A 25,693-nucleotide genomic window follows, 5' to 3' on the forward strand; every position below is an offset into this window, starting at 1 on the left:
GAAGGGTGCATGGAGACCTCATAGCAGCCTTCCAGTACCTGAAGGGGGCCTATAGGGATGCTGGGGAGGGACTCTTCATCAGGGACTGTAGTGACAGGACAAGGGGTAATGGGTTCAAACTTAAACAGGGGAAGTTTAGATTGGATATAAGGAGGAAATTCTTTCCTGTTAGGGTGGTGAGGCACTGGAATCGGTTGCCCAGGGAGGTTGTGAGTGCTCCGTCCCTGGCAGTGTTCAAGGCCAGGTTGGATGAAGCCTTGGGTGGGATGGTTTAGTGTGAGGTGTCCCTGCCCATGGCAGGGGGGTTGGAACTAGATGATCTCGAGGTCCTTTCCAACCCTAACGATTCTATGATCCTATGATAGGACAAGGGGTGATGGGTTCAAACTGAAACAGGGGAAGTTCAGGTTAGAGATAAGGTTCTTTAGAAAGACGTTCTTTACTGTAACGGTGGTGAGGCAGTGGAACAGGCTGCCCAAAGAAGTGGCAAATGCTCCATCCCTGGTGGTGTTCAAGGCCAGGTTGGACAGAGCCTTGGGGTACATGGTCTAGTGGGAGGCATCCCCACCCATGGCAGGGGGTTGGAACTGGATGATCTTCAGGTCCTTTCCAACCCAAACCATTCTGTGATTCTGTGCTTCTATGACAGCAGCATGGAGTGAGCTGTGAGAGCTCATGGCTCCTTGAGATCCCATCCTCATGAAGCCACCACCCTGCAGCTCTGGCGTCTCTGTACCTCCCACAGCATCCCCACATCACTGGGCCAGAGAAAGAAAACACAAAGCACGCAGCTAAAAGATACTCACTTACAGTTTATTTTTGCCTGAAATTATTTCACATCTCTTTGTACACAGCTACAGAACAGTAGTAGTAAACCATTGGTAAAAGCAACAGTGCTAAGGAAAATGTTGGCTTAATTTTTCTTCTTTCTAATTTGTTTTAATTCTTTCTTCCCATACTGCATCTTCATACAGCTTGGGATTTGAAGGGGGGAAAACCTGGCACGTTACTTGAGTTAAGACTCAATTCCCCTTTCACTCATTAAAAAAAAAGAAAAAAAGAGAAAAAAAAAAAAAGGGGGGGAACCCCATGATTTGGGCAGCAACAAAGGTTAAAAATAAAAAATAAAATAAAATAAAATGAACCCCCAAACAAACAAAACAAAAAACAAAACAAACAAACAACAAAAAAAAAAACACACAAAAAAAACACAGAAAACAAAACCAAAACAACAAAACCCAAAAGCTTGGCTTCCACTGAATAAGATTAAATATAATATATTTTTATATATAAAAAAAAAATAATAATTGGCTGCATGTGAAACCTTGAGGTGCTGAAGAATAAAATAAAGAAATAAAAGTGTTAAAACAGAAGAAAGAAAACGTCATTTTGTTTTGGTTTTCTTTTTTTAAATAAGCAGGTCTGTACAACGAAGGCTCATTATGAAAGAAAAGGAATCGACAGCGCAGATATAAAAGAAACCACAATTATTAAAAAAATCACCTTCTAAGCAATTGTGGAGTTTGAAAAATGTAGCAGTCACATTACAGACAGGTCAGAGCTATCAGATCAGCAACAACGCTATTTCTTCAGTCTCCCCAGAGGAACATGCAGAACAATGCGTGCACAGAACAGGTAGTGAGGGAAAGGGAAGGGGAGGGGGGGGAACAGAATGAACTGATGCACAACATGGAGGGAGAGCTTTTTTTTCTCTTTCTGAAATATCGGACGTACACAGAAAACAACGGAGGCAACTTGTAAAAGCTACAGAGTTTGGCGAATACCCCATTGGCAAAATACACGGTATCTCGTTCCTATCCCCACATTTAAACCTGACACAGTTTAAAAGACTAGAAAAAGCTTATAGGCTTCAGAAGGAAATGTGGCTTGTATTAATCTCTGCACCCTTCCCCCTACAACTATAACCCCATGACAGATATTTTCCTTCCTACTTTGTAACAGGAAGGAAATATCTTATAACAGTAGAGGCATTTCGAAGTCAGAAAGGACAATGCAATGAATGTCGTGACAGAGAGGGAGTATAATACAGTATGCGTTACTGAAAGGCAATTTTTCAAAGAGGACGAATCCTTTAAAAAAAAAAGAAATACTAATAACAAGACAGCAAACTAGTTTATACAGTTCTAAACGCAAAAAAGAGAAAGAAAAGGTAAAAGAATTAACAACTCATAAATAAAAGACAGGTCCCAGACCTGTTATTTGTGAACCATTTTCTTAAATAGGTGCATAATGTAAATCTTATGTACAAAAAAGAAAAACAACTACTTTGCGTAACAACTGCAGGACAAGGGGGGGGAGGTGAAAATCATACTGGTTTTGGTTTTCTCCTCTTGAGATTTCTGTAAGTCGGATTTTCTGGAGCAGAACTGGTGGCAGAGTTCTGACTGGCCGGGTGCCAGCCAAGGAAACCCAGGCAAATAACGACAAACAAATTATGCTTTTTCTTTTTCTCCACACCGCATAAAACACAAAGGCAAATAAAACCCACAAAGGTTTGGTTTGTTTTTTTTTTGTTTTGTTTTTTTCTTCTTTATAATCCTCTTGCTGCTACAAAGTTGGGTTTTTTTTCTTTTTTTCGTTGCTTTTTTTTTTTTTTTTTTTACTTTTCTATTTAAATTTATGTAGATTCTGAAATCACAAAGCTGAAAGAATCCATCTGGGTCCAGGCTTGCCCCTGTCCCCCCCCAACACGCACACACACAACACCACTCCTCTCCCCACAACCACAACTCCTGACACCAAGTCCCCAAAACTCACTGCTCTACAGGGATTAGACAAAAGTTATTTCTTAGTTTGTTTTTTCTCTGTTTGTTTTAAAAATCCTTTCCTCCTCGTAAGAAGTAAAAGAGAAGAGTTGGAGGCAGAGATTTCACCACGCTTCGGTGTAGCGGACATCCACTTCCTTCAGATTGGGTAGTTTCGCCTGTGTGGGAGGGTAGGGAAAAGGCAGAATTAATGACATGTTTAGGACTCAGGGATAAAGTTCCTGGCAAATCCACACCACCAGCATCCTGGGAGGATGGCTCTATCGGCTACAAAGTACAGGGAGATGCACTACACCCTGCAGAGCACCACTGCTGAGCTCAGCAGTGATCTGGAGCATACAGGTGTTAATGAAGGGACACAGTGCAGAGCCTCCATGGACACACAGGACCAAATCCAACTAGTGGCTTTGGTAGCATCCATGCACCAGTCACCATGTCCAGATCAGGTCCCATCCATTATACACAGGCTTAGCAAAACGGGGCTTGGTGCAACCTGCTCTAGTGGAAGGTGCCCCTGCCCATGGCAGGGGGTTGGCACTGGATGAGCTTTAATTTCTTCCAACCCAAACCATTCCATGATTCTATGAAAACCTGCTTGTCAAACTGTAGCAAACAGCCACATGCTACTTCTTCAGCCTCCACTCAGTCACTGCTTGACTTCTCCCTCCATGTATTAAAACAATCTGAGTGTGTTTTATCAACTTTTGGTGTCTTTGTAGTCTCCTTTCCACAACTCACTGCTGTTGGTCATATTGTTCCTCAATTACCCTGCGCGAGGCAGCGGCGAATCTGCTGTTTGCAGGGTTCCCACTTGCCGATCCTGTTTCCGTGCTCCCTGACCATAATCGTACGGCTAATTCTCTCAAAACAAACAAACACATTTAATTAGGCTAGGGCATAATTGAGGAGTTGGAAGTTTCTAGGAGTCATTATTACCTCACTCCTTGATTTATGTGCATGCATATTTTGATAAGAGCTAGTCATAATCCTACAGACACTGCCAGCAAATAATTTTTCAGTTAGGCAATAATGACTTCAGTAGTGGGTGTTTATTTATTGTCTGGTTCAGCCTGCCTGGTACATATGTGGGTGTCTGTGTGTGTGCAAGCGTGTTCAGTGGGGTGGGGGATGGAGAAGGGAGAGGAAATGTCATCACTGGCATGTGCCCGAAGTGCTCTCGCAGACCAAGGGGAGAAGAAGGAAAGACTTGTATCAAAAACGTCTTCTTTGAAGTCTGAGCTGTTCCCAACAGACCTACAACCATGTGCCCCTGGGGAAGAAACTATTACCCTTCCTTTAAACACACACATAGCTCTGACAAAAATGGCCACTTAGATAAATCTCAATGAAAGAGGTGAGACAGGGGAAAAAGTGACGCACAAGTTCCCTCAGCTTTTTTAATTCTCTGCAATCATCAGGCCTTTGCTCACAGCCAGTTTTGCTGTTTGCCCTGGCAAGTCACTTTCTCAGTTGCTGCTAAGGACTGCTAATGCAATACCAGAGCGGAGGGAACTGGTTAGGAAACATGAGTTTCGGTACAAACTTAGCAGCAAAGGGGCTCAGAAGCAGGGGCAGGACTATGGGAGACTTGATTTCAGAGCCCTAGTCCAAATGCAGCATTGACCTTGATTGTCCGTAAACGCTTGAGGCCTGATACAAGCTCCATCGTGTGAACCCGTCTGCAAACCAGCTGTTAATTCCAAGGGCAACTTCTTTGCATATACAATTGTGACACAAGCTTTGAAAACTTGGTCTTGAAAAATCCACACTAGCAGCGTTGCAACCAAGTCCCTGGGGGAGCCCTGGCTCCACAGCCAGAACCAAAGAGAGATACTGCAGTTTGAAAGCAGAGCAGCTGCAGGACTTGCCTCAAGTTCAAAACTCAACCCAAGTTTGTAAGCCTGGCACAATCGAAGGTTTCAACACACAAGACAACATAATGTTGAGTATATTCTTCAGCCCTTGAGTTTATAGGGTAAGACTTTGGGAGATGCAACTCACGCACCATCAGAGTGAAGACTAAGTCCACCTAAAGTCATGAAAGCCAACACATCTCAGGCAGTCTTTGCCTGAAACCACCTGGGCTATTCCCCTCCCACAGCTACATTCTAGTTCTTTACACCATTTTGTTGGGGCAGTTGTAAATTCATAGTACAAATCTCACACGTCAAACTCAGGAACTGGGCATTTGCACAGGTTTTTCTGTTTAAAGCCCAGGTCCAGTCCAAAAGGCATCAAAGATAAACCTGCACCTTCCCAATGCTTTTAATTCTCCCTTTGCATTCTGCATCATGGCTCTGTAATGCTGTTCACCCACATTACTTTTGATCCTGTTAAGAGTACAGGACACAGGACACACACTGGCGGTGTGAACTAGATTCTCCCTGTCTCTGTATCCTCACCAGAAACAAACAATATGCTCCTGTTTCTGAAACCTTTACTGTTGAAAGCACCGGTGAAAAGACTCAGTTTCTGATTCCATCTCATGCTTATCTATTCAGCATATTAACTGTTTCCTGAGTCAATCAAAGCCATCAACCTCACAATGCTGTTTTCAGTCATCACCTCCCCAAAACAACCCAGTTCCACCTCTTCAGATGGCTTTCATGCTACCCACTCCACGGGACCAGTCCTCTCTGCCCTAGGCACTACTACCATGTACTTGCTAACTGTGTAAGTCCTTGTCGGCCAGCTACTTTTCATCTTTAGTGGGTGCAATTCAGAAATACCTTGAGATCTTCGTAGGTATCTGCTGAAAGTTTGGTGCTGTTCATATTCAGGCTACACAGGCTCTTCATGGCTAGAACAGAAAACACACGGATTTTTATGATCATGCTGCATTTTCTTAAAATATCAAGCTTACGGTAGGTCAAAGCATAAACAAGACATGACTCTGTGCGGTGCACTCAGGAAAAAGCTGAATAGTGTAAAATATAGAAGTAAAATGGATAAACAGCTGTTTGGGCCCTCATCCAGGAAAAAGTCCCTATTTAGGAAGGGCCATTAAGCATATGCTTAAGTCCGCTGACTTCAAAGGAGTTCAGGCAACTTCTCATAATCAGTTTCCTGCACATTATTCTGCATAGTGCCCGTTCCCAGTGCATGGTGCACGCAGAGGCCATGCTGATCCAGCAGTCCTCCCTCCCCCCACTTCCATTTTAGGCTCCAGTACTTAGCAGAATAGTTTCCTAAGATGAGCCATAACTACTGGCCTGTCTGGCATGTCTGTGTAGGATCAAGCCTATTAAAGGAGCCCTTTAAACCCAACAGGCGAGGTTTATAATACACTATGTAGGAAAGGGTTTCATTCTGGCACGTCGAGCAGTTCACAGTGCACGGGGGAATCCTGAATGCTGCTTAGATGGCCCTGCTCTGCCTCACCCTGTTTAAATAGCAAGAGTTTCACCTCCCCAAAAAGAAGAGACAAAAAAGGGCCAGAGAAGGTACGAAACCTGCTGCTCACAATTGCAAAACTCACTAATAACTTGCTATGTGGTTTTGCAATCTTCCCCTCCCGCATCACAAGGTCAGACTTCCACCTGAAGGGACACCACACACAAAACAAAGCTGAGAAGTCTCAGGGCAACAAGTCACCACATGAGATCACAACAAGTGCCACTGGTAAAGTCAGAGGCAGAGCCAGAGTAGAATCTTGGACAGCAAAGCCCACTGAGCACTGGGCTCAGATCATCCTCCTGCTTCCCAGCCACTTGAGCGGGCAGGGAGGAGGGAGGTTTAAACCCAAACACAACCAAAGCCTGTCCTAAATCCCTGCGGAAGCAGCGCCCTGGCAGCCGAGAAATCAATCTTCTGTCTGAACCCACGTGAATTCCTCCGAACCCATGTCATTTTCCTCTGTAGCTTATTTTGGTCACTTACAACTAAGTGCCAGCAGCCCAGCATCTGTGACAGGCGTCTCGCAGAGGTTGAGCACTTGCAGCATCGTGAGGTGTTCAGAGAGAAGCCGCAGCCCTGCATCTCCAAACTGTGGGGCAAAAGCAGAATCGTTTTCAAACAGTGCATGAACATCACGTGCGAGCTTCTCAGTGCAAACAGGGCGCATTGAAACGAGGTTTGCAGATCAGCCCTCAAAGCCACACTCTGATTGTTTACCACAGTCTCAAATGACAGGAGAGAAAGCAAATAGTTTTATGCCCGTTTTTGCAGATGGGGAACAGAAAAATTAAGTGACTTGTGCACACTTAACCGCAGGCCATCATTTAATCAGAATGGTGCCTTTGAAGTCTGGACTTTGTATGAGGGCGTTCCCACCAGGGCTATACAAGATGGTTATGGCAGGCTCAGCCAGTTCCCAAAACATCACAAAACAAGAGCATAATGCAAGTGGTATTAATTAACTATTTTGGTCTCAAGAACAATGCACTATTGATTAGTAATTGTTCTATTGACCCACTTGGTTTCTGTTGTTGCTAAATCCTAGCTTAATGGAAACCAGGATATCACAAAATAAATGGAATTTAAACTTTTTTTTTCTTAATAATTAAAAAAAATAAAAGATGATACAAAAAGCAGGCTCTTTGTCCAATGAAATCAAACCCATTTTGAGCAAGAAGCATCAAAGTTTTCAAATCCCAAAGTTACATTGTTAGGACAAATCTGGAGGAGACGCAAAACAGTGTTAAAACAAGCAAGCAATCAGATTGGACTTCATATTCCCCACACAAAAAAGAGGAAATTTCTGGGATACAAAAGTAGTTAGGAAAACAAAACAAGATTATTTACATGACATTTGGGTGGGGAAAAAAAATGCTGCTTTTTGTGGTTGCACTGAGAATAAACATATTTTCAGTAAGCACTGCAAATAGGTGCTAACAGAAAATGGGGAAAACCCGTTCAATGGAGAAGCTCAGAGACTAAAACCAGCAGGGAAACGTAGAAGGAAAATTTAACTTAAAAAGCTCTTTCAATTAACAACTGAATAACTTATTCAGTTAACTTGGCTTCTTTTTGCTTACGAAATAGAATCATAGAATCATAGAATAGTTAGGGTTGGAAAGGACCTTAAGATCATCCAGTTCCAACCCCCCTGCCATGGGCAGGGAATAACCACATTCTCATTTATAGTTTCCTTCCATTTATTCATTATTTGAGTTTCTTTTTGGTGCTGTTGTTTTTAAAGAAATTCTGGTTGATCAGCATTCAGAGCAGTTCACTGCCTGCACTGCAAAGACTCTGCTTCACTTGACCAGATGAGCTGCACAGACTCCTTTTTGTCACTCCAAATGGGTGAAAGCTTAAGTATTTCTCAGATGAAAAGCAGCACAGCAAAATACACAGTATCAACAATACAACTGGAACATCCAACCCAAGCAGCGACTCCTTTATAATTGAAAATGTAAGAAATAATAAAAAAAAAAAAGTGGCAAAGAAAAATCAGCCTCCAAGATGAGCTAGACCATAGACAGGCCCTGTAAAAATAGCACAAACTCATTCTAAACAAGCCTCTTCACACTCTCTTCTTGTGCTGATGTAATGTGAAATTTCAGAATTAGTCAGCACTGGTTCCTGCTCTGAGTTTCAGTCTGCAAAGCACTTACCTGAGTTGACCACAGGTTCAGCTGCTTGAGAGAAGGCAGTTTAATGAGGTGCTCAGCACAAGCACTTGTCACATTGGTAAAGGCCAAGCTGAGGTTTTCCAGATTCCCGAAAGATCCTGAGCTTAGCAAGCGGGCCAGGTCTGCATCCTGAAAGCAAACCAGAGATGGATGAGCAAGACTATCGACTCCTCAGTGTGCAGTGTGCAGAGGTATCACGGATACTGTTAACCAGCAGGAGCTGCACAATTATAAGACTTGTTTACAGTAATAGAGAACCACACAGAGAAGTTTCCGTTTGTTTGGCAGGCAGCTGGGCTCTTGTGGCAGTGCTGCTTCACACACCCTGGGAAAAACTTATCCAGACGTGGGGACCGAAGTGTTCTTCACATGCGTATCCTTACGAGACACAAAGGCTTCAGTGGGCCTTTTAACTTAATGTTTCACTGCAGGTCCTAGATCCAAACCATACTCAGGACCATCACTTGGCCTCAGTGAAGTTAGTCTGGGTTTACACCAGCCTTAACTGCAACAGTGATAGGTCTCTTGCAGACCTGCATGTCTAAGATCCAGAACTGGACATCGTGAAATATGCTTTTTTTGATGCTAAATTCTGCCCCAAAATCTACCATTCCAAATCTGCACACCAGTATAAATCTGACAGCCTGAGGCTTCAACTCGTATTGGAAACTGCTGCACAGGCCCAAGAGCGGAAATACACCCTTACTTGTGTAAACTCCAGTTGTGTTGATAGAGAAAGTGCACGACTCCCCTCTCAACTCACCAAAACCCCTGTGCCACATGGCAAACATAAACCAAGTGTCTAAATACGTTAAGATAAAGCTTGTTTCTCTATTGACGTGATTAACTTACGGTGGACTTGGATGGCAGTGTTAATCTTGTGGGACCACCTTTTCTTTGCTGTAAGACAGAAGATATTTTAGTCAAACAAGCTGCCATTCTACATTTCAGACCATCTGAAGTCTATCAAGCTCAACATTAGGGCGAACCCTGCTCCAATTTCAAAGCTCCCTGCCAGCCCTTTCCCTTTGTCCCTGCTCTTTCTGCACTGACAGATTCTTTCCTGAGCGTGCTAGATGCAGGCCTGTTGCTACCCAGGGGACATCCACTAAATGCAGCTTCATGCTGTGGGTCAGCATTTTGTCTGATTCAGCCTTGCATTACTTGGTTACTTTCACTTTAAAGAAAACAGCCTTAAAATGCTGGGCTACGATAACAAAGGGGTTGAGGCTGCACAGCTGATAAAGTCATTTGTCTGACTTCAAAAAAAGCATATGCATTTCAGGCACGGGTTAAAGACAACAAATAGAAGTGCGAAGGAGGGAAGAGTAAGATTGTGGGTATGTCTGCATAGGTGAAAAAGTGTAGATCCCATCTTTAAAACTAAGAGGAAAAAGAAGAGGGGAGAATCTTTTTCTCATAGGCTCTTGCTCTGAGAACTAGACCTAAAGACCATCTCATGAAATGTTGTGAATGTCACAGCATTAAGAAATGCTGGCCAGCACTAGAACCATTTGCTATTCCTGCGTCAAAAGGTGGCAGAATTTGACAAGCTGACTTGCAAGATCTTGAGACATCAGGATTTCACCTTCTTTCACACGGATTCTAGGCAGGTTATTGAGTATCATTAATAAACATAGTATGGGATTAGACACATCAGTAAATATCACACAGTATATATATTCACAGTAAAATCCTCCAAATACTGCTCCCATCCTGTTGTTAACTGGGAATTTCACACCCTGCTCGTCTTTCTTTTGTACCTCCATTTCTGGAGAGGACAGACCACAATGTGCTATGGCAATACTGCATGCCCGGTGACATACCAGCTCTTTTAACTCTCTCTGCCTGTCACACAGCTGTTCATACATTCTCTTTCCCACGTCTGTGCTTTCCAGGGTAGAGATGATCTGGAGCTGGGTGTCGTTATTTTCAATGATGTTGTATTCCAGCATCAGACACAAAATCTAGCAGCAGAAAGAAAGAAGAGTGGTCACTGCAGTATTTATATTCAGTTGGTTCCAAATATCCTAATTACATTGGCCATGTAGTTTAAATTACTTGGGTAAGTTCTGAGAGCACGCATTATTCAGGCTAGATGAGAGGATCACAGCAACCTTTGCTGACCTTCCAACACAAGAAACCAATTTTTATTCGTAAAGAATGAACTCTGATGTCTGAAAGTCAGACTATCTATCCTGTCTTCCATTAGTGCTCATTCCTTCTGACTGAGAGGTGCAATTACTTTGCATCAGTCCTGGAAGATGGATTCATGCCACAGCCTGATTCAGAACAGGTACAATCGATCCAGTGTTTCCCAGGTACACTGGCTAGACTGCAGATTGGCACACTTGGGATATCAGCATCAGCACATCAGCAGCAGAGCAAAGCAGCTCCCTAAGTGCTGGATTTTCTGCCCCTAAGCGCAAGCAGAATGCAGGTGAAGTGTATCCTGTCTGCGAGGCAGGTTAAGGAAAGGCCAGGGAGGCTCCAAGAAAAGGTGATGCTGGGAGCTTGCTGCTGTGGCCAGAACACCTTACATCTCACTGGGAATATGCCTCACTCACCCCTGGGCAAGAGGCTGCCATAGGTGCTGCACAGGAGCAAATTAGACACCAGGGAATGATTCCAATGGGTTGCATGGGCTTAGGACACAAGCTGCACCCCTCATGCTGCCTTGCCTTTTCAGCCACACATCATGCCATTGCAATTAGAATGCAAAGCTTTTATTCCCTGCATCATTCTAATTATCTTTAATGAAAAAAAACAAGCAACATTATATTCAAATTCACACAGCGCACTCTGTTATTTACTGGATTAAATTAGCACACACAGATCTAGCTCAAGGAAAAACTGTAATTCCTTCCACCTATTTAACCATGCTCTATTTCCATTTAAAATGCATGATGCCATTTATCAAGAAACATCTTCAAAGAAACCCAGAAAAATATGTTTAAACTATTAGTGCAACAAAAATAACCAATCATAAGCACACAGAAAAAACAGTTTATTAATGCAAGTAAATAAGGTTTTGTAAATGCAGTACTTATGCACTGTTCATTTTGCATGTGGCAAGACAAGCATCAGGAATTTAGTCACAGAAAAGCCTTGTGGTTCTGAGTTCTGACCCCTCGCCACAGACTACATCATCATGGATGGCCATTTATTTCCCAACTTAGCTTCTCCAATTGACTTAGAGCAAACAATCTCTCTCCAAATATTCTCACACCCACTGTTCGTGTAATATGCACTGCAGAACAACAATACTCCATTGCACTTAATGAAGAGAAACATGACTGCTGGTTTTTGATATGACATAAACCTGAGCTTGGTTTCTATAGTTCCACTAGACCTGATTCTGGGAAACACTGGCAGCGTGAAACCTGAAGACTGCTCGTAAACCATAACCACGTATGTTTAGGGCTTACCTCAACCATTGTCTGGTTACCCCTTAAGGCCAGTAGCATGCAAGGTCCCAGTTTATTTTCAGCCAGCGAAAGCAGAAACTTCTTTGTTTTATAGCAGGATCCCATTAAAATATGCACCTATTTGAGAAACAGAGCTAAATTAGAGGCATTAGCCTAAGAAACATATATACCTCTGGAAGCGACATTGTTAAGACAGTCACACAAAACGTAGACAAATCTAAAGAAAAGGGGTCCCTCATTACCATTATGGTTGCAATCTCTCAACAGCTTTATTGCTGATTGGAAGTGATACCTAGTGAGATCTGAGGGAGTGGGTAGTTTTCCTCCATGAAGGAGCGCAGCTGACAGAGGCCTGATACAGGCTCCCCAGGAAACATCAAAGCAGCTGTGCAATTGTCCCCATCCCTAGTAACACGATGAACCCAGCCCCAGGGGAACCACAGGAGACTCTTCCTTCACATCTGTTTGCGGTCCAGTTTCTCTGGAAGTGCCAGCTGGTGAGCAAGGGTTGTGTGGGCTGGATGCCTAGGTAAAAGGCAGTGGTGCTGGCTGAACACTAGCCTTGCTTCAAGGGTGGTGACAGACAAAATCACCTGTTTGGAATGAGCAGACAGGAACTGACTGGGAAAGGAAGGAATGCCTTAAGAAAGCAGTCCTGAGCCCTAAGTCAGAGATGACTTCATGTGCTTTCACATGCTCTTGTGTCATTATCTTGCTTTCTCTCTTGCTCAGTTTTCTCTGAAAGGAAAGAAATGCTGAGAACACTGCCTGAGTAAAACTCTCTGGAGTCCACTAGTTGACAACACTGTCCCGCAGACTTCTACCTCCAGAGAGCACCGGATGATATCACATAGTAACACCTATGGCAGAAATGCAAAGCCACTTTTACAAATGAAATGTTAAGAGTCTCTTCTCACAAAAGATATTGGCAATATTCTTTCTCATTGAAAAGCCCTAGAGATTAGGCGCAGACAATTTCAGTTTCCCAGCTAAAGTCCTATTTTATGGCCCAGACAGCTGATTCACCAGTTTGCTGGCAGAGCACTGTGTGACAATTTGTAGTTTCCAATGACCTGGGCCGTAAAAGCTCCATTAACTACAGTTAAGTCTACATTACAATAAACTTGTAAACACGTTCTGTGGTTCCCCTGGTTCATAGTATTGCCTGGACTATGTTCAACACTGCTGAAAATATCACAACCACGCCATGGTGGGGTCAGTTCTATGCAGATCATGTGCTACCATGCAATTCTTCTTCCTCGTGGCTTCATTACCAGCAAGGCCTTTAGAAAAAACACAAAATATTTTCTTAAGCATCCATGTTTTTAAAGGTAACCTTTAAAAACAGTAAGCTTAACGCCAAGAAGGATTTCATTTCATGCAGTTATCATTAAGCTTTGTAGGAGGTTTTCTTGAGTGATGGAAAATACTGATGCTACCACTTAATGCAAGGTCCATCTATGATCAGAATGTTTTCCATACTTTATCATTAGTCGTTAGCAGCTCTTTAAGTATTTATCAACATCCTTGCAAAGGGCACAGAGTACTGCATATTGATGTATGTTAGCACTGTGCTCTCATGCACGCCATCTCCTGATGCTCATAAATATCATGGACCACAAAAGCTCTCAGGAGAAATTATATAATTCTGAAGTTTTCTTTCCAAACATAAAAGACAGAATCAGTAAAGAGGGATGAAACCTTTTGTGAACAGTCTTTGTCCATTACCTGTTTTAAAGGTATCTGATCCATCTGGATTAAAGCGTATAATAAGTTTTAAGTGCAGAAACAGACGTGCATGTTCAGCATGAGGGAGATGCACAAAGTATGGATCCCCCTGAAAGTCACTCCACTGTACACCCAACTTCAACAAATGTTATTCCCCTTAACAGGGAAAGGAAGTAATACCATTTCCATCTTACTTGGTATATGTATGGAGAATTAATAAACAGTGAGACTTACGTGACTTGACCCAGGCTGCACAGGAAGCCAGTGGCAGCATCAGCGATTAAAACTTATTATTTTCTGTCTAGTCTTTCTGAGAGTTACAAAAGAAATAACTACTAAGAAATAGAATTCTGGTTTCTAATTATACGTCCCCACAACAATGTAATTGGGCAGAGAAACCGCTAACATATTTTTATATCTATATATCCACCCTTTGATTAATTCAATGTTACTGCTGGCTTTAAATTCCAAGGTAGCCTATAAATGAAAACTATAGGTGTGGATGTGCAGAACAGTCTGTCGCACCTGCCTCCCAGTATTCCATATTCTGAAAGAGTTCTTTATACAGACAAACACATGTATTTATAAATACAAAAATACATATGCACACACACATATATATATGCATGGTTCTGTGCACTACACAGTGCAAAAACAACCAAAGTTCAAGAAGAGAAAGCTGACATATTAGCCAAATTGTGATTGCAAGGAATTTCAATCGCTTTGGTGATATAAAGATTTGGATTTCCTGGTGTGTATTTGTAGTTTACAGAACCATGACAAAACCGCATTACTTACTGCAAAGAAGTTACTAAACTCACATTATGGCAGACACGTACCATACTGGCAAACAGCTCCCCATCATCATCACATGCCACTCCACCAGGGCTGTAGAGCTGGAACCAGCCATCCTTGCCAGCCCGCACACTCAGCAAGCATGAGTGGACCTGCCAACAAATGAAATTGGGAAGGTTACAGTTCCTGCCAGTAAGCACGGGTGTCTCCCACGCTTGGCCAAAAGAAGTCACTACAAAACCAGGGTCTGCTGGAAATTCACAGTTAATATTCCAGTCTACAGAGCTACAGGCAAGTCTCCACTTGCAGAATCATTTTTGCAGTACAAGCAAGGAGGGAAGCTGTATCATCACTCACTGCATGGCCGCATTTGTTCCCTTTACACGAATTTGCTCTGATCTAGAACAGCTCCTTTCACTTGAAAAAACAAAACAAAAACCAACCTCATCCCCAAAAGAAACAAAACAAAACCACAAATGAAAATGAAACAAAAAGACTACAATTTCTGAACTTCTGCCATTTTTCCCCCATCCTACCGCCATGTGTGTCTATGCTTCTGATGTGATCTGCACACCAAATGCAGTTGGCCAATGGCTTGCTCCATCCAATCATTAAAAAATCTTATTACTCCTGCTATAATAAAACGTGACCAGAGTCAGGGTGAAGGAAATCCACAAATTAACAGGAATACGTAAGAAGCTGCACTGAAGAACTGGCACTAACAAGCTACCATTAGTCTAAATTTGGCCCACTGTAGAGATTACTGTATCTGTTCCCACAGCTTAATAGAGGAGTCTTAATTAAGGTTTTCTACAGCTGATGATGTTGAACAAGCTACACGTGCAGCAGTCAGCCACTATGAGGCTACAGATATGCACTCCTTCCAGTAACACACCTCCCACCCCCTTTCTCCTGCTAATTCATGGGAATTATGGTCATTTGCACACAATGTAACTGAAAAGCAGCCAAATAAAACCTGTTATTTCGCAAGCTGTAAGGGCCCGTGGATTTTGCTTTCCTTTTGTTTTTTGTATGGAAGAAAAGCCCTCAGAGATTCAGAGTGGGAAGATCTTGCTGGTTGCAGTTTACTGCAGCGCAAGGACAGCAACTGATGCCAGACAAGGAGGTCACAACACATTTATACATAAAGCAAGAAACCATTCATATTAACACCGTGTGCCCTGAGCGGCTATTACTCCCTAAGCAACATAAGCACAGCAAAACCACACCATGTTTTGAAACAAACTACTTAAGGAGAGATCTTCAGAACAAGCGTTCTTTCAGCTCCCCCTGTTAATGCTCCATGTAACCTGCCAACAGACTCACTTCTTGCCTCAGGTCTTCTGCAAATCTCTGAATCACATATTTCAGCTCCCTGGGGGGAAAAAAGGTAAAAGGACAAGAATAAGCAGTTGCTGGTTGCAGTATTCATGTGAGTGTCACATTTCTCTTCAATTACACTTCAAACTATATATATTCATGCACTTTACAGAGAAACAAGTTGAACTGCTTCCACAGGAAGGAAATGTGAGGGCTAAAAGTGATTACCAAGGACACTGTCTGCTCACAATAGCCTAGAAAAGGTTTCAGAGACATGCAGTGACAAACACGTTTGTAAACCCTACCAGCAATCAGTGCCTTTAGCCCTTGGGATACTGCTATCACAGTAAATTACAAAGAAAACTACATATTTTTATTACTAACAGAACATGCTTACGGCCCCTCACAGGTAAAAACATTAGAGACACAATACTGAACAATGCACCATTGCTATTATTGACTAGTACAAATACTTTAAGTAACTACCCCCCTTCGATAAAACAAGCAAGCCCCCAAAACTTACTTTGTAAATTTCTCATGTGCAAGAGCCCTGAAATTTAAAATAGAAAAGTATGAGGATTTGGGAGAAGGAAGGAAGGAAAAAACAAAGAAAGAAATGGAAAGGAGGATGGAAGGAAGGGAAAAAAGAAGAAAAAACAAAGCAAACCAAACCACAACCACTGCTCAGCTCTTTCCACATAATAAAGGATTTGCTAAGATACTGCAGCACACAAGACAAAAAGAATAATCTTTCCAAACAGATCAGGTAAAGTCTCTTTCATTAATCTAGGGGAGAAAATGAACGAAAACCAAAATATTACTTGGAACAAATCTTGTAGCTTTTCCTGAGTCCTGTCTAAGGACTTAAGACTAATGGCAGTGAAAGCTTTGAGTCAGAAGAAAGCTAGTAGAAGACTTACAATAAGGCTGTATCATTACAGAATTTTGGCTACCTAGAAGAGTCAAGTGAGTTCTTTAATTGCAGTATAATTATAGTATGGTCACAACTAATTAACATCATGCATCAATAAGGCAATTAGTGGTCATTCTGTGAAGTGCCTTGCATTGTGGTATGGTTTACACCTCCCCCAGGACACACGTTTGACTTAGGCAAATGATGTCTCTGTTGCCTATCTCCAAGCTCTCTCTGTAGCCCAGGTAACCCGGCACGGAGGATTAGACCTCTCTGATTCAAGACATCAGGTCATTAGGGGATGTGATAAGCTACCAAATTGTACAATTACAGGTTGTAATGTTTGTCCGTGGAGGTCTGCATTTTATAAACACTACTGCTCATTAATAGGTTTCCGAGGAAGCTTGGCTGATCCGTAGGGTAGCTTCTTCATTTAATGCAAAATACAAACGATACAGGTCTCTGTGACGCCAGTAAAGCATCCTCCTCCACTAAATCTCTCGCTTTGCTCTTCTCTGCACCAGGTTCCCTTCCTTTCCTGTATGCCTGTCTGCAGTTAACCATTTTTCTCTTCAGCATCATCTTAGAGGCATGGGAAAGGAAGATGAGGATGTCCCTCTGCCTCGAAGTAACCCTTAATTTTAAATGAATACTAGAGGCACAAAGCTCCTATTACCATCAGTTTTTACTTGACGCTATATTTCACCATAAAGCAACAGTAACAAGAGTAACCCAGTAAATACTAAGAGAGTGCAAACTTACTCCTTTGGAAATGGGATGGGTTGAAGCAAGCTGGCGAGGGCTGGTCTCCAGTCATCATAGTCTGACCTGAAAAAATGGACATTCTGTTAACAGGTTAGCAAGTTTTAAACATGGTGTGTCAACAGTAAGTTCAGAAAGTTTGAAGTTAAAGTTGGTGTAGGCACCACAACCCTTCTGGTTTACTGAGACACTCAAAAGATCCACAGTGACATTTCCCTTTCCATTTGCAGCACATTCTCGAGTGAGGCACAATACATCTGGTATTCACAATGACTTCCAGGGAGTCATTGTGACTTCGTGTTGATTTTATGTCAATTTAGAGACTTCATGAAACCTGTTGACAATTAATCACTAAGTAATACTTTCATCTAAGCTGGCACAGCAATTATCAGGCCATTGCTATTTACAGCTCTGCTCTGCATTTAATTGGAATTTTTTTAGTTTTGAGTGGTTCTTTTTTGCTATAAAACATAAGCTCATTTGTAGAAACAAACATACCCCCAATCCATTCTGACCTTGGCACAAAGGAATGGATCAATTCAAACAGTACAGAGTCTTTAGCTTAAGAGAGACTAACGAAGGAAACACTGTGATCACAAGAGTATAAATGAAGATAACCACAGCAGAGAGCTAAGGCCAGTGGAGCCAGTGTGAAGTGTCTGTTAGCACCACAGCTCCCAGCTGATGTGTTTTGTTTTCATCTCTGCTGTCAGTATACAGACAGTATAAAGTATACTGCGTACTGTAGACAGCGTATAGTATACAGACCAGTATACATATGGACAAGGTCTGTATGGCTCTGAGGAGCCATCCGTAAGGGGATGCTCATGTAAACTAGGATAAAGACAATGTACAATGTCTTGCATGAATTGGTCAGTGCAAACTCATCTGGCAGCATATCATCTCAATCTACCTGCAAAACACCAGCTGCTTGAGCGCGTGTGGTAGAGCAGGTATGCTTCTCGTGCAGCAGTAGCACTTTGCACACTGCCACCCCTCTCCTCCAAATGACCTCAAACATTTAGGGGTTAGTTAGCACTTATTAACTACCCTACCAATGCACTGCATGAAGAGTACAACCATTGTAGGATGGATGAAGGATACAGAAGATAAGAGAATTGGAAAAGTCAGCACCAAAACAGGGCACAGGACGCACCAGCCAAAGCCCAGATCCCGGAACTGCCTTGTGAGGCCACTCTCACTCCAATTTATACAATGAGTACACACTGAAGTAAGAGTAGTAAATCTCATATGGGGTGAAACACTTTGGGATGTCTGTAGAAGGCAAGGTACAAAGCCTACCATCTCCTCTTACTGCTGCTACCCTTTGGATTTCAGTTTGAAAAGTCAGATTATTGGCTGCAACTTATGGAAAGCTTGGCACAAAAGTATGGTGTTTCTTTAGGATAGAACGAAGTGTAATGTTCTCAAATGGACAGTTAACTACTGATAGCATTAGAAACAGACAACATACGCACAGGAACCATTCCAAAATAATGCTTTATTTTTTGCAAAGAAAAGGTTCTATCCCAGAGAAACTGAAGATGGATGCATTTCCAAAAGTGTCATCCATTTATAGAACCACTGAAACCAGAAGTTTCTATAAATTAATAATACGTATTATGTTGGACAGTCCACAAAGGCATGTTCATGGACATAAAGAAAACTTATGTGCATGAGTAGGGTATACTTAAGAAGCAACATCAGTGCTGGCTCTTGGGTCCTCAAAGAACTGACAAGTTCAATGAGCAGTCCTTTTCCTTTCTTTTTCTTTTTTCAATAAACATACCCCTGGAAATTCCTACTAAACCTGTGGCCAGTTTTACTCTAAAACCAACACATTTTTATTGATAGACGCAGACAACTTTCAGAACAGGCTATTGTTCTTAAAGGAGAGAAAAGGCTGAGTTAGGAAATTCAAAGGTGTTAAAGGTGTGTTTCCACATCACATGAGATACACTACCTACAAATCTTGCCTCAAAGAAGCCCAAGAGCCACTTGGAAGCCTAGGTCCTGTGACATCTCAGATTAGTGTTCATCACTAACATTCCTCCTTGAGCAGTCTGCGGAGTTCTGATCAGTAATAATGTGAACCAATCAATTTTTCATGGCTGATCTTCAAAGGAAATTGCAAGAGGAATTAAAAAGCTGCTTTGTAATAGACTGAGTGAAACTGCAGACAGAATTGGACAGTATCACACACTGACTTTTCTTGAAGCTGGGAGTTATGTGTGGCACCTATTTGCACGGTAGGTCTGTGAGAGAACAGCGATAATAAACTACAGCCTGTTTTCCTAGGAGAAGAAGAAAGGAAGAAAAGTGAGTCCTGTGAAACACAGAGCTTGGTCACATGAATGGGACCTGAACATAACATCTACACAGCCTGTAATCCCTTCAATCTGAGCTAGGAAACATGAAACAAACATAGCACAAGAATAAAACTAAACTACTTATTAAAAGCCTACGGTGTTTCTCCTCCTCCCACCTATTCCCTTTTCAAAAACATCTTCCTTCTGTCTGTGCTCATCTCATTTGCACTCTTCTTTCACTTCAGACAGTCGCTTTTTTCTTTTCTCTTTTTTTCAACCCATTCAAAGCTCTAGCACAAGAAGAAGTGTTTGAAGCGGGGAAAGAAAGGGAGATAGATTAGCTCTGGCTGCAGTTAACAACCACTGCTATGAGCTAGACAAAGAGGCCATGCCAGGAAGAGGAGGGAGCACCTGTGACAAACTCCTTTTGGAGCTCTTCAAAGGGCGATGGGCTGAACGCTCACACAAACATACAGCTTAAATCCCAAACTGGCCTTATAAGAGGGTCTTAGAATGACTCCCTGATGTACTCACCTGGTCTGATTTGCACGTTTAAGGTGAGAAGCACCATATGCTGGTAGGTCAGGGTGCCAAGTGGGTGAAGGCTGTCAGAGCAGTCACCTGCTGCAGCACACGGGTTTACTTACCCAGAAACCTATATTGGCCAGAACACTGGCTTAACCATAATAATGAAGCCCAGAATGCAGTGACTTTGCCTCTAGGCCATCACTGCTATTGGCCTGCCAACATAATACATTTTCCTTCCCCGGGATCACCTTTCACCAAAATGAAAACCTGCCCATGTGTCCTGTGCGGCACAAACAATCCAAAACACACTAGCAACCCGGGGCAACCCTGATAAACATGACATAAGAGAATCCACTTGGGATATTCAGAGCATGCCACTGACCTATTGGGGAATGCAGAGAAGGCAGGGGAAGCTCCAGTGGGGGCTTGCATTTGGAAAGCTGTCAGTCTTAACACCAAGAGATTGAATGCCCAGAGCCCTCTGTTTTTAGGGGGCAATAAAGACACAAGGAGCAACTGTGTGGAAGCAGCTTGTTTCTCCAGCTTGGCACAATCAGAAATCTTTCAGGTAACTCCTCTGTTATCAGAAAACAGTAAGATGACCAAGCCCTCCAGACACGAACCTTATCCCTTCTTTCCCTTGCTCTATATCAAATTCCCTACCAGACCCCCTGCCTTATAAGGCATAAATCTGCTATCTGCAAAACAGTGAGGCTTCTTTCTATGTTCAGCCTTCTCTGAGCAGGACTTCTTTGTTTTTCAAAAGAAAATGTAGAACCATAGAAAGGCCCTAGAAAGGCCCTGTCCTGGCTGCTGAGAACAGAAAAGGGTCTCTCCAAATGCCCAAACACTTGTACCCCTCTCAGGGTAAAGTCAGCTCCTTGGGCAAACTTGCATTGCTGTTTCCTGATGCTATTACACGGTGAGCAGTGTAGACCTGTTCTAGTCCAAGGAAGAGGATCCACAGCCCCTTTTACTGCAAATGTCAGTACAGCTGCTCAAGCACAAGTTTGGCTGTACAAGAAATTCTCTAATGCACGGGAACATTAACATGTAAGTAGGCGCTGGACAACACTGAGCATCTCTCAGATCTAATTTAATGTGATGAAACAAAAGATTTCAATTAATTTAGTGTATTTTCTACAGACCAGTTTAAGACTTGCAGCATTCAGGAGGCACTGACTGGCATCAGTAACACTATCAGAGTCCAGAATGCATTAGAGAATATTGACACAGAAGTTTGATTCACTTTTGAGCACAGGACAAAAATACCATGTTCCACTAGAAACTGTCTCCCCTTTAAAATCTGCCCTGACTTTGGGTCATCTGCCAGCATCCTTAAAGCCATCATTTTCTGGTCTCCTTTAGTATGCAGTAGCTATGTTCTGTTACTCAGCTACATTAGAAAGGGTCAAAAACGTTGTTGGTGAATTGGTAACAGCCACAAAGATGAACTTTCTTATCTGCACGATTATCCTTCTGTGCAAAACGTGAGGTATTGCAGTGATTATTAAATAACTGCTGTTACATTTTTATCAGTATTAGAAGAGCTCTTTTTTTCCCCAAAAAAGTAAGTATTGTGTAGGAGTTAGGTGAACAGTAAGATGTCCTCTGCTGAAGGTACTCTTAAGAATCCTTATTTATTAGACTTTCAATAATTAAAATCTGCCTAAATAAATTACTCCCTGCTGTCCTAAGTTGATTATGTAAAAAAGATATCATTGTTGGTGACTCTCTTGTTTTGATGATAATATTGACTCAGACACCTAAAAGAACAATTAAATTCAATGCTAAACAACTTATTTATGTTTGGCTTACCACTGTTACTAATAAGAACATTATTTTAGTGACTGCCTGCTGAGAGCTCAGCTACTGGATAGCAGTGGTCTTATAATTAATGTTTTCTTCCTACTGGCATGTTCTGCGACTCTCTTTATAGTCTCAGTTTTTCAAAGTACAGTAGTGCATCAGAAAGCCATCGTTCAAGAAGAATCTGAGCATGCAAGGAATAAGCATCACAACAGCATCATCTTGCATTTTTGTTAATAACTACCAGCCCTTCTACAATGCTTTTTTATCACTGGTTTAAGAGTTTAAAAATCAACGTTCAAAACCTTTACTTGTATTTTAAAGGTAAGGAAACTAAGGCACAAAAGGAAGCAACTTATTTAAGGCCTCCCAGCAAACCGGCAGCAGAATCAGGAGCAGAACTAACTTCTGCATTAATGCTCTCAGGCCAAAAAAACCCCAAGGGATGAACAAGAACAGAAGGGAACCTAAATCAGTGGCTCTGCCTCAGAAACCATCCTGTATTCTCACAGCTTGTGACCAAGCAGAAGGTGGACTCTGGCAAGGCAGTTGAGGAAAGCTGCACCAATTCTGTAGTATCGCTGGTCCTTCGCTATTCACATGTATTCTGTATACACAACCTGTGTGTACAGAATTACCCTTGTACAAGCTGGAAAATGGCACAAAGCTGCTCCCCACCTACAACCTGTGCAGTAACAACAACACTGTTTGTGTTGTTTTCCACTGTTGGTATTGAAGAGCTTGACTTTTAAAAAGACACCAAACACAGCAAAAAAAAAAAAAAAACCCTTATTTTAAGGTATAGAGTGAAATAAAAGTTCTTAGTGTAGGAAATTATATGGGAATTGACAGCTGGCATATCAACGGTTTAAAATGTGGAGAGACTGCAGAAGAACATGCCCATTTGTGAATTTGTTTATAAGTGTGTGTCAGCTGCGTGATGAAACCAAAACTGCCCATGCTTAGTGAGTCAGCATGCAAGCCAGCATCAGGACTGAAAGAGTTCATAGTGTTTATAGAAAACATCTAGAGTCAAGGGGATGGGAATAAACACACGATGTGTTTAATGTAGCACCTGGGTGTGTGAAGCCACCAGATGAAGTGAAGTCAGATGCTGTGCTATTTCAATGCAAACTTCTCTAAAGACAGAGGAGACTAGGCCAGGGAAAAACAATTAACAAAAACAATTAGCCTTCAGCAACTTCCTGCTCAAGAATCTAATGGGAACAGTATCTTGGATTCATCTGTTCTACCTCAAATTCTGTATGTGTGCTTATGGATGCATTTGCAGTGATTTTAAAGAATTGTGTTGCAGATTCGTAGTATGTATCTTGAAAAAAAATTGAAGCGTGGGACAAAACTTTCACAAAATCTTCCATTGCTTAAAAATAATTAATGTGGACATGTAACAGTTTTGCCGAAAGGCATACTGCAACTCAGTATGCTGTCAAAGCAAAGAGAGTTGTTTCGAGGTTGTTTTAGTGCAACTCTATTACAGGCTTCCATTCTGCAGTCCACCTTTTGTTTTTCTCCTCTGAATTTATTTATCTAGGGGAAAAACAAGCTTTTCCTGAAAAACTTTTTATTTTATGTTCCTTTTGAAGACACTGAGAAGATTTGCTTCCCTGGAAACCACAGAGCCATCAGTTTGTAAAGGCTATTTGAGCATTTGTTCACTAACAGAGATCTGCCGCACCAAAGCACCTGGTTGACAAACACAGGCTCCGCTCTAACACAAGTAAATCCAAACGAGTCATAAAACCTCTACAAAAAAGTGAAGGGAAAACACCTAAGTGGAAGACAAGATGCTGACCTCAACCAACTCCTGCTGAAGGCAGGGGAGCAGCGCTGCCTATCGCTGCACAAGCACTGAGCCTAGGACAGACCTGCTTTTTTCTAGCTCTGTATTGGGCAATCCCAAGAGCCGAGGAGGAGGCCAGTGGATGACTCTTTTTTTGGTGGGCAAGAACAAAACAGAAACCACTGACAACAACATCCCATCTTCTGTAACATGCCTGAGGCTCACTGTACAAATAAGCCTTCCGTTTTCATCTTCCCAATGCTATTTTTAGAGCGTATTGGCAGTGCCAGATGTCTCTTTCAAAGGCTGGACTCTTCAGAGCTGGAGTTAAGATTTATGACCATGTGCTTGCTGGCCAAAGATGTTGAAGATGACAGGCCTGCGGGAAGAGCCCCCCATTGTTAAGATGACATTGTTTGAAAAGCCGTTTAGAACAGTTACTCACAGCATCTTGAGTATTTCAACATAACAGCCAAGGATCCTGTCTGCCTGGGCACTCAGCTCAATGCTCAGGGTGCTGCAGGTAGGACTGACCATCAAGCAGTCAATCAGGTTGGGCTCGCTGTCATTGCCAGTGTTGGCTGTCATCTTCTGATTAGCTGTGTTGGTGCGCTCCATTTCCACGTGGATCTCATTTGAAGTGACAATAGGTGGTTTGGTGCGGGATTCAGTCACGGTGGCCTCTTGAGAGACCAGATCAGGACTTGTATGAAGAAGGCGGAGAGGCAGATTAGGCTTTCGGTCACACTGCTGCTGGCATCCATTCCTGATTTCCTTCAGGCTCGGTGAATTGTCTCGGCTGAATTTTAAGAACAAACAAATAATTTCAATGTACAAACACAGCAGCAGAGCAGGAGAGAGCGTTCAACACTGAGAAGCCAAGATCTTTGGCAATTTCCCACTGCATTTCACCCCAGCCCACTGAATTGCTTTCTTCCATGTAATTGGATTACTGCAATCAATTCAAAACATTAAAAAGCTCCAATAGGGCTGCTCGGCAGTCCCTATTCTATAAAGGTTCAAGCTTTTCATTACTCTAATTGGCATGTCAGTTTAGTATAAAGGTGAACTTTCCCATCCAAGTTGTGCAAAGCTGTAACAGAATCCATGCCCAAGTATGTATCTGGCTACAGCACATGCCCAGACATTTGTCTGCAGCCCTCACGTCTGGAATTCCTGTTGGACACTAAGCAGCTCCTGTCCGTGCTCTACCATGGGGGAAGTCAGATAGGCATAAATAAACAGGAAACATAGCAGAGGGGAACCCTCAGTGTCTACTGGAAACTGGCTCGTGTGCCAAGAGCTGTGGCATCTATTTTGTGGTTAGTCAGGAATCAAGTTTTCCACGAATAATGGAGACAGCATTTTGAAACCAGCTCATGTTCAGAGCTGTAGATACACACGGGTTAACACACTACCCCTCCTTCAAGACCTCAGCCTTCCCTTTGCTTTAGGTGTAACACGCACTTCATGCGCCAGAAAGGGAACAAAAAAGCCACTGCTCTGGGTAGTGCTTACTTCCCAGAGCCTGCTGTTGAGCACTTTCATCTGCTGCAGGCCTGAAAAGGCTGGTAACGGCTGCAGCCTGCCTTAGAGGAGTATCTCAAGAGTGGCCAAGCTCAGCAGGCAGCTGGCTGTTGAGTTTCATCCAGGAAGTTACTGCAGTACTTCTGTACTGGGAAGTGACAAGCTCCTTGCAGCAACAGCACTGACCCCATTTTCAAGCATGGGAGCTAAAGATGTGCGATAACAGATTGCCGTGTCTGCTGCCCCAAAACATGCCACAGTGAGTACAAGTGAATAAAGGTTCAGCATCTTTCAGGTTTTCAAGCAAAGAGCTTGAAATACAATCACGTATTTCCAAAACCATGCATGTGATTGACCAGAACCCCCACATGTAATGCCAGCAATGAGGAGACACACTCTCACATACCCACA

At 42.5% G+C, this 25,693-nt stretch overlaps 1 protein-coding gene across 2 annotated transcripts in view; it reads right to left on the reverse strand.

The window, feature by feature from the left end:
- Positions 1 to 792: 792 nt before the first annotated feature.
- Positions 793 to 25,693, reverse strand: part of CMIP (c-Maf inducing protein) — a 139,578-nt gene continuing 114,677 nt past the window's right edge. Inside the window, exons 10-21 of one of the 2 annotated variants that reach the window (XM_065661544.1) lie at positions 24,201 to 24,554; positions 17,309 to 17,374; positions 16,157 to 16,183; positions 15,640 to 15,688; positions 14,358 to 14,465; positions 11,791 to 11,907; positions 10,189 to 10,329; positions 9,215 to 9,262; positions 8,345 to 8,491; positions 6,666 to 6,771; positions 5,516 to 5,586; positions 793 to 2,944 (exon numbers count right to left, since the gene is read on the reverse strand). In XM_065661544.1, coding sequence (XP_065517616.1) covers positions 2,891 to 2,944; positions 5,516 to 5,586; positions 6,666 to 6,771; positions 8,345 to 8,491; positions 9,215 to 9,262; positions 10,189 to 10,329; positions 11,791 to 11,907; positions 14,358 to 14,465; positions 15,640 to 15,688; positions 16,157 to 16,183; positions 17,309 to 17,374; positions 24,201 to 24,554 — 1,288 coding nt within the window. In that variant the 3' untranslated portion in view covers positions 793 to 2,890. Of the gene's footprint in view, positions 2,945 to 5,515; positions 5,587 to 6,665; positions 6,772 to 8,344; positions 8,492 to 9,214; positions 9,263 to 10,188; positions 10,330 to 11,790; positions 11,908 to 14,339; positions 14,466 to 15,639; positions 15,689 to 16,156; positions 16,184 to 17,308; positions 17,375 to 24,200; positions 24,555 to 25,693 lie in introns of both variants that reach the window. The other variant, XM_065661543.1, reaches the window with a different exon arrangement.

The sequence above is a fragment of the Lathamus discolor genome, chromosome Z (genome assembly GCF_037157495.1).
Source record: "Lathamus discolor isolate bLatDis1 chromosome Z, bLatDis1.hap1, whole genome shotgun sequence".
In the NCBI taxonomy this organism is placed as follows: Eukaryota; Metazoa; Chordata; class Aves; order Psittaciformes; family Psittacidae; genus Lathamus; species Lathamus discolor.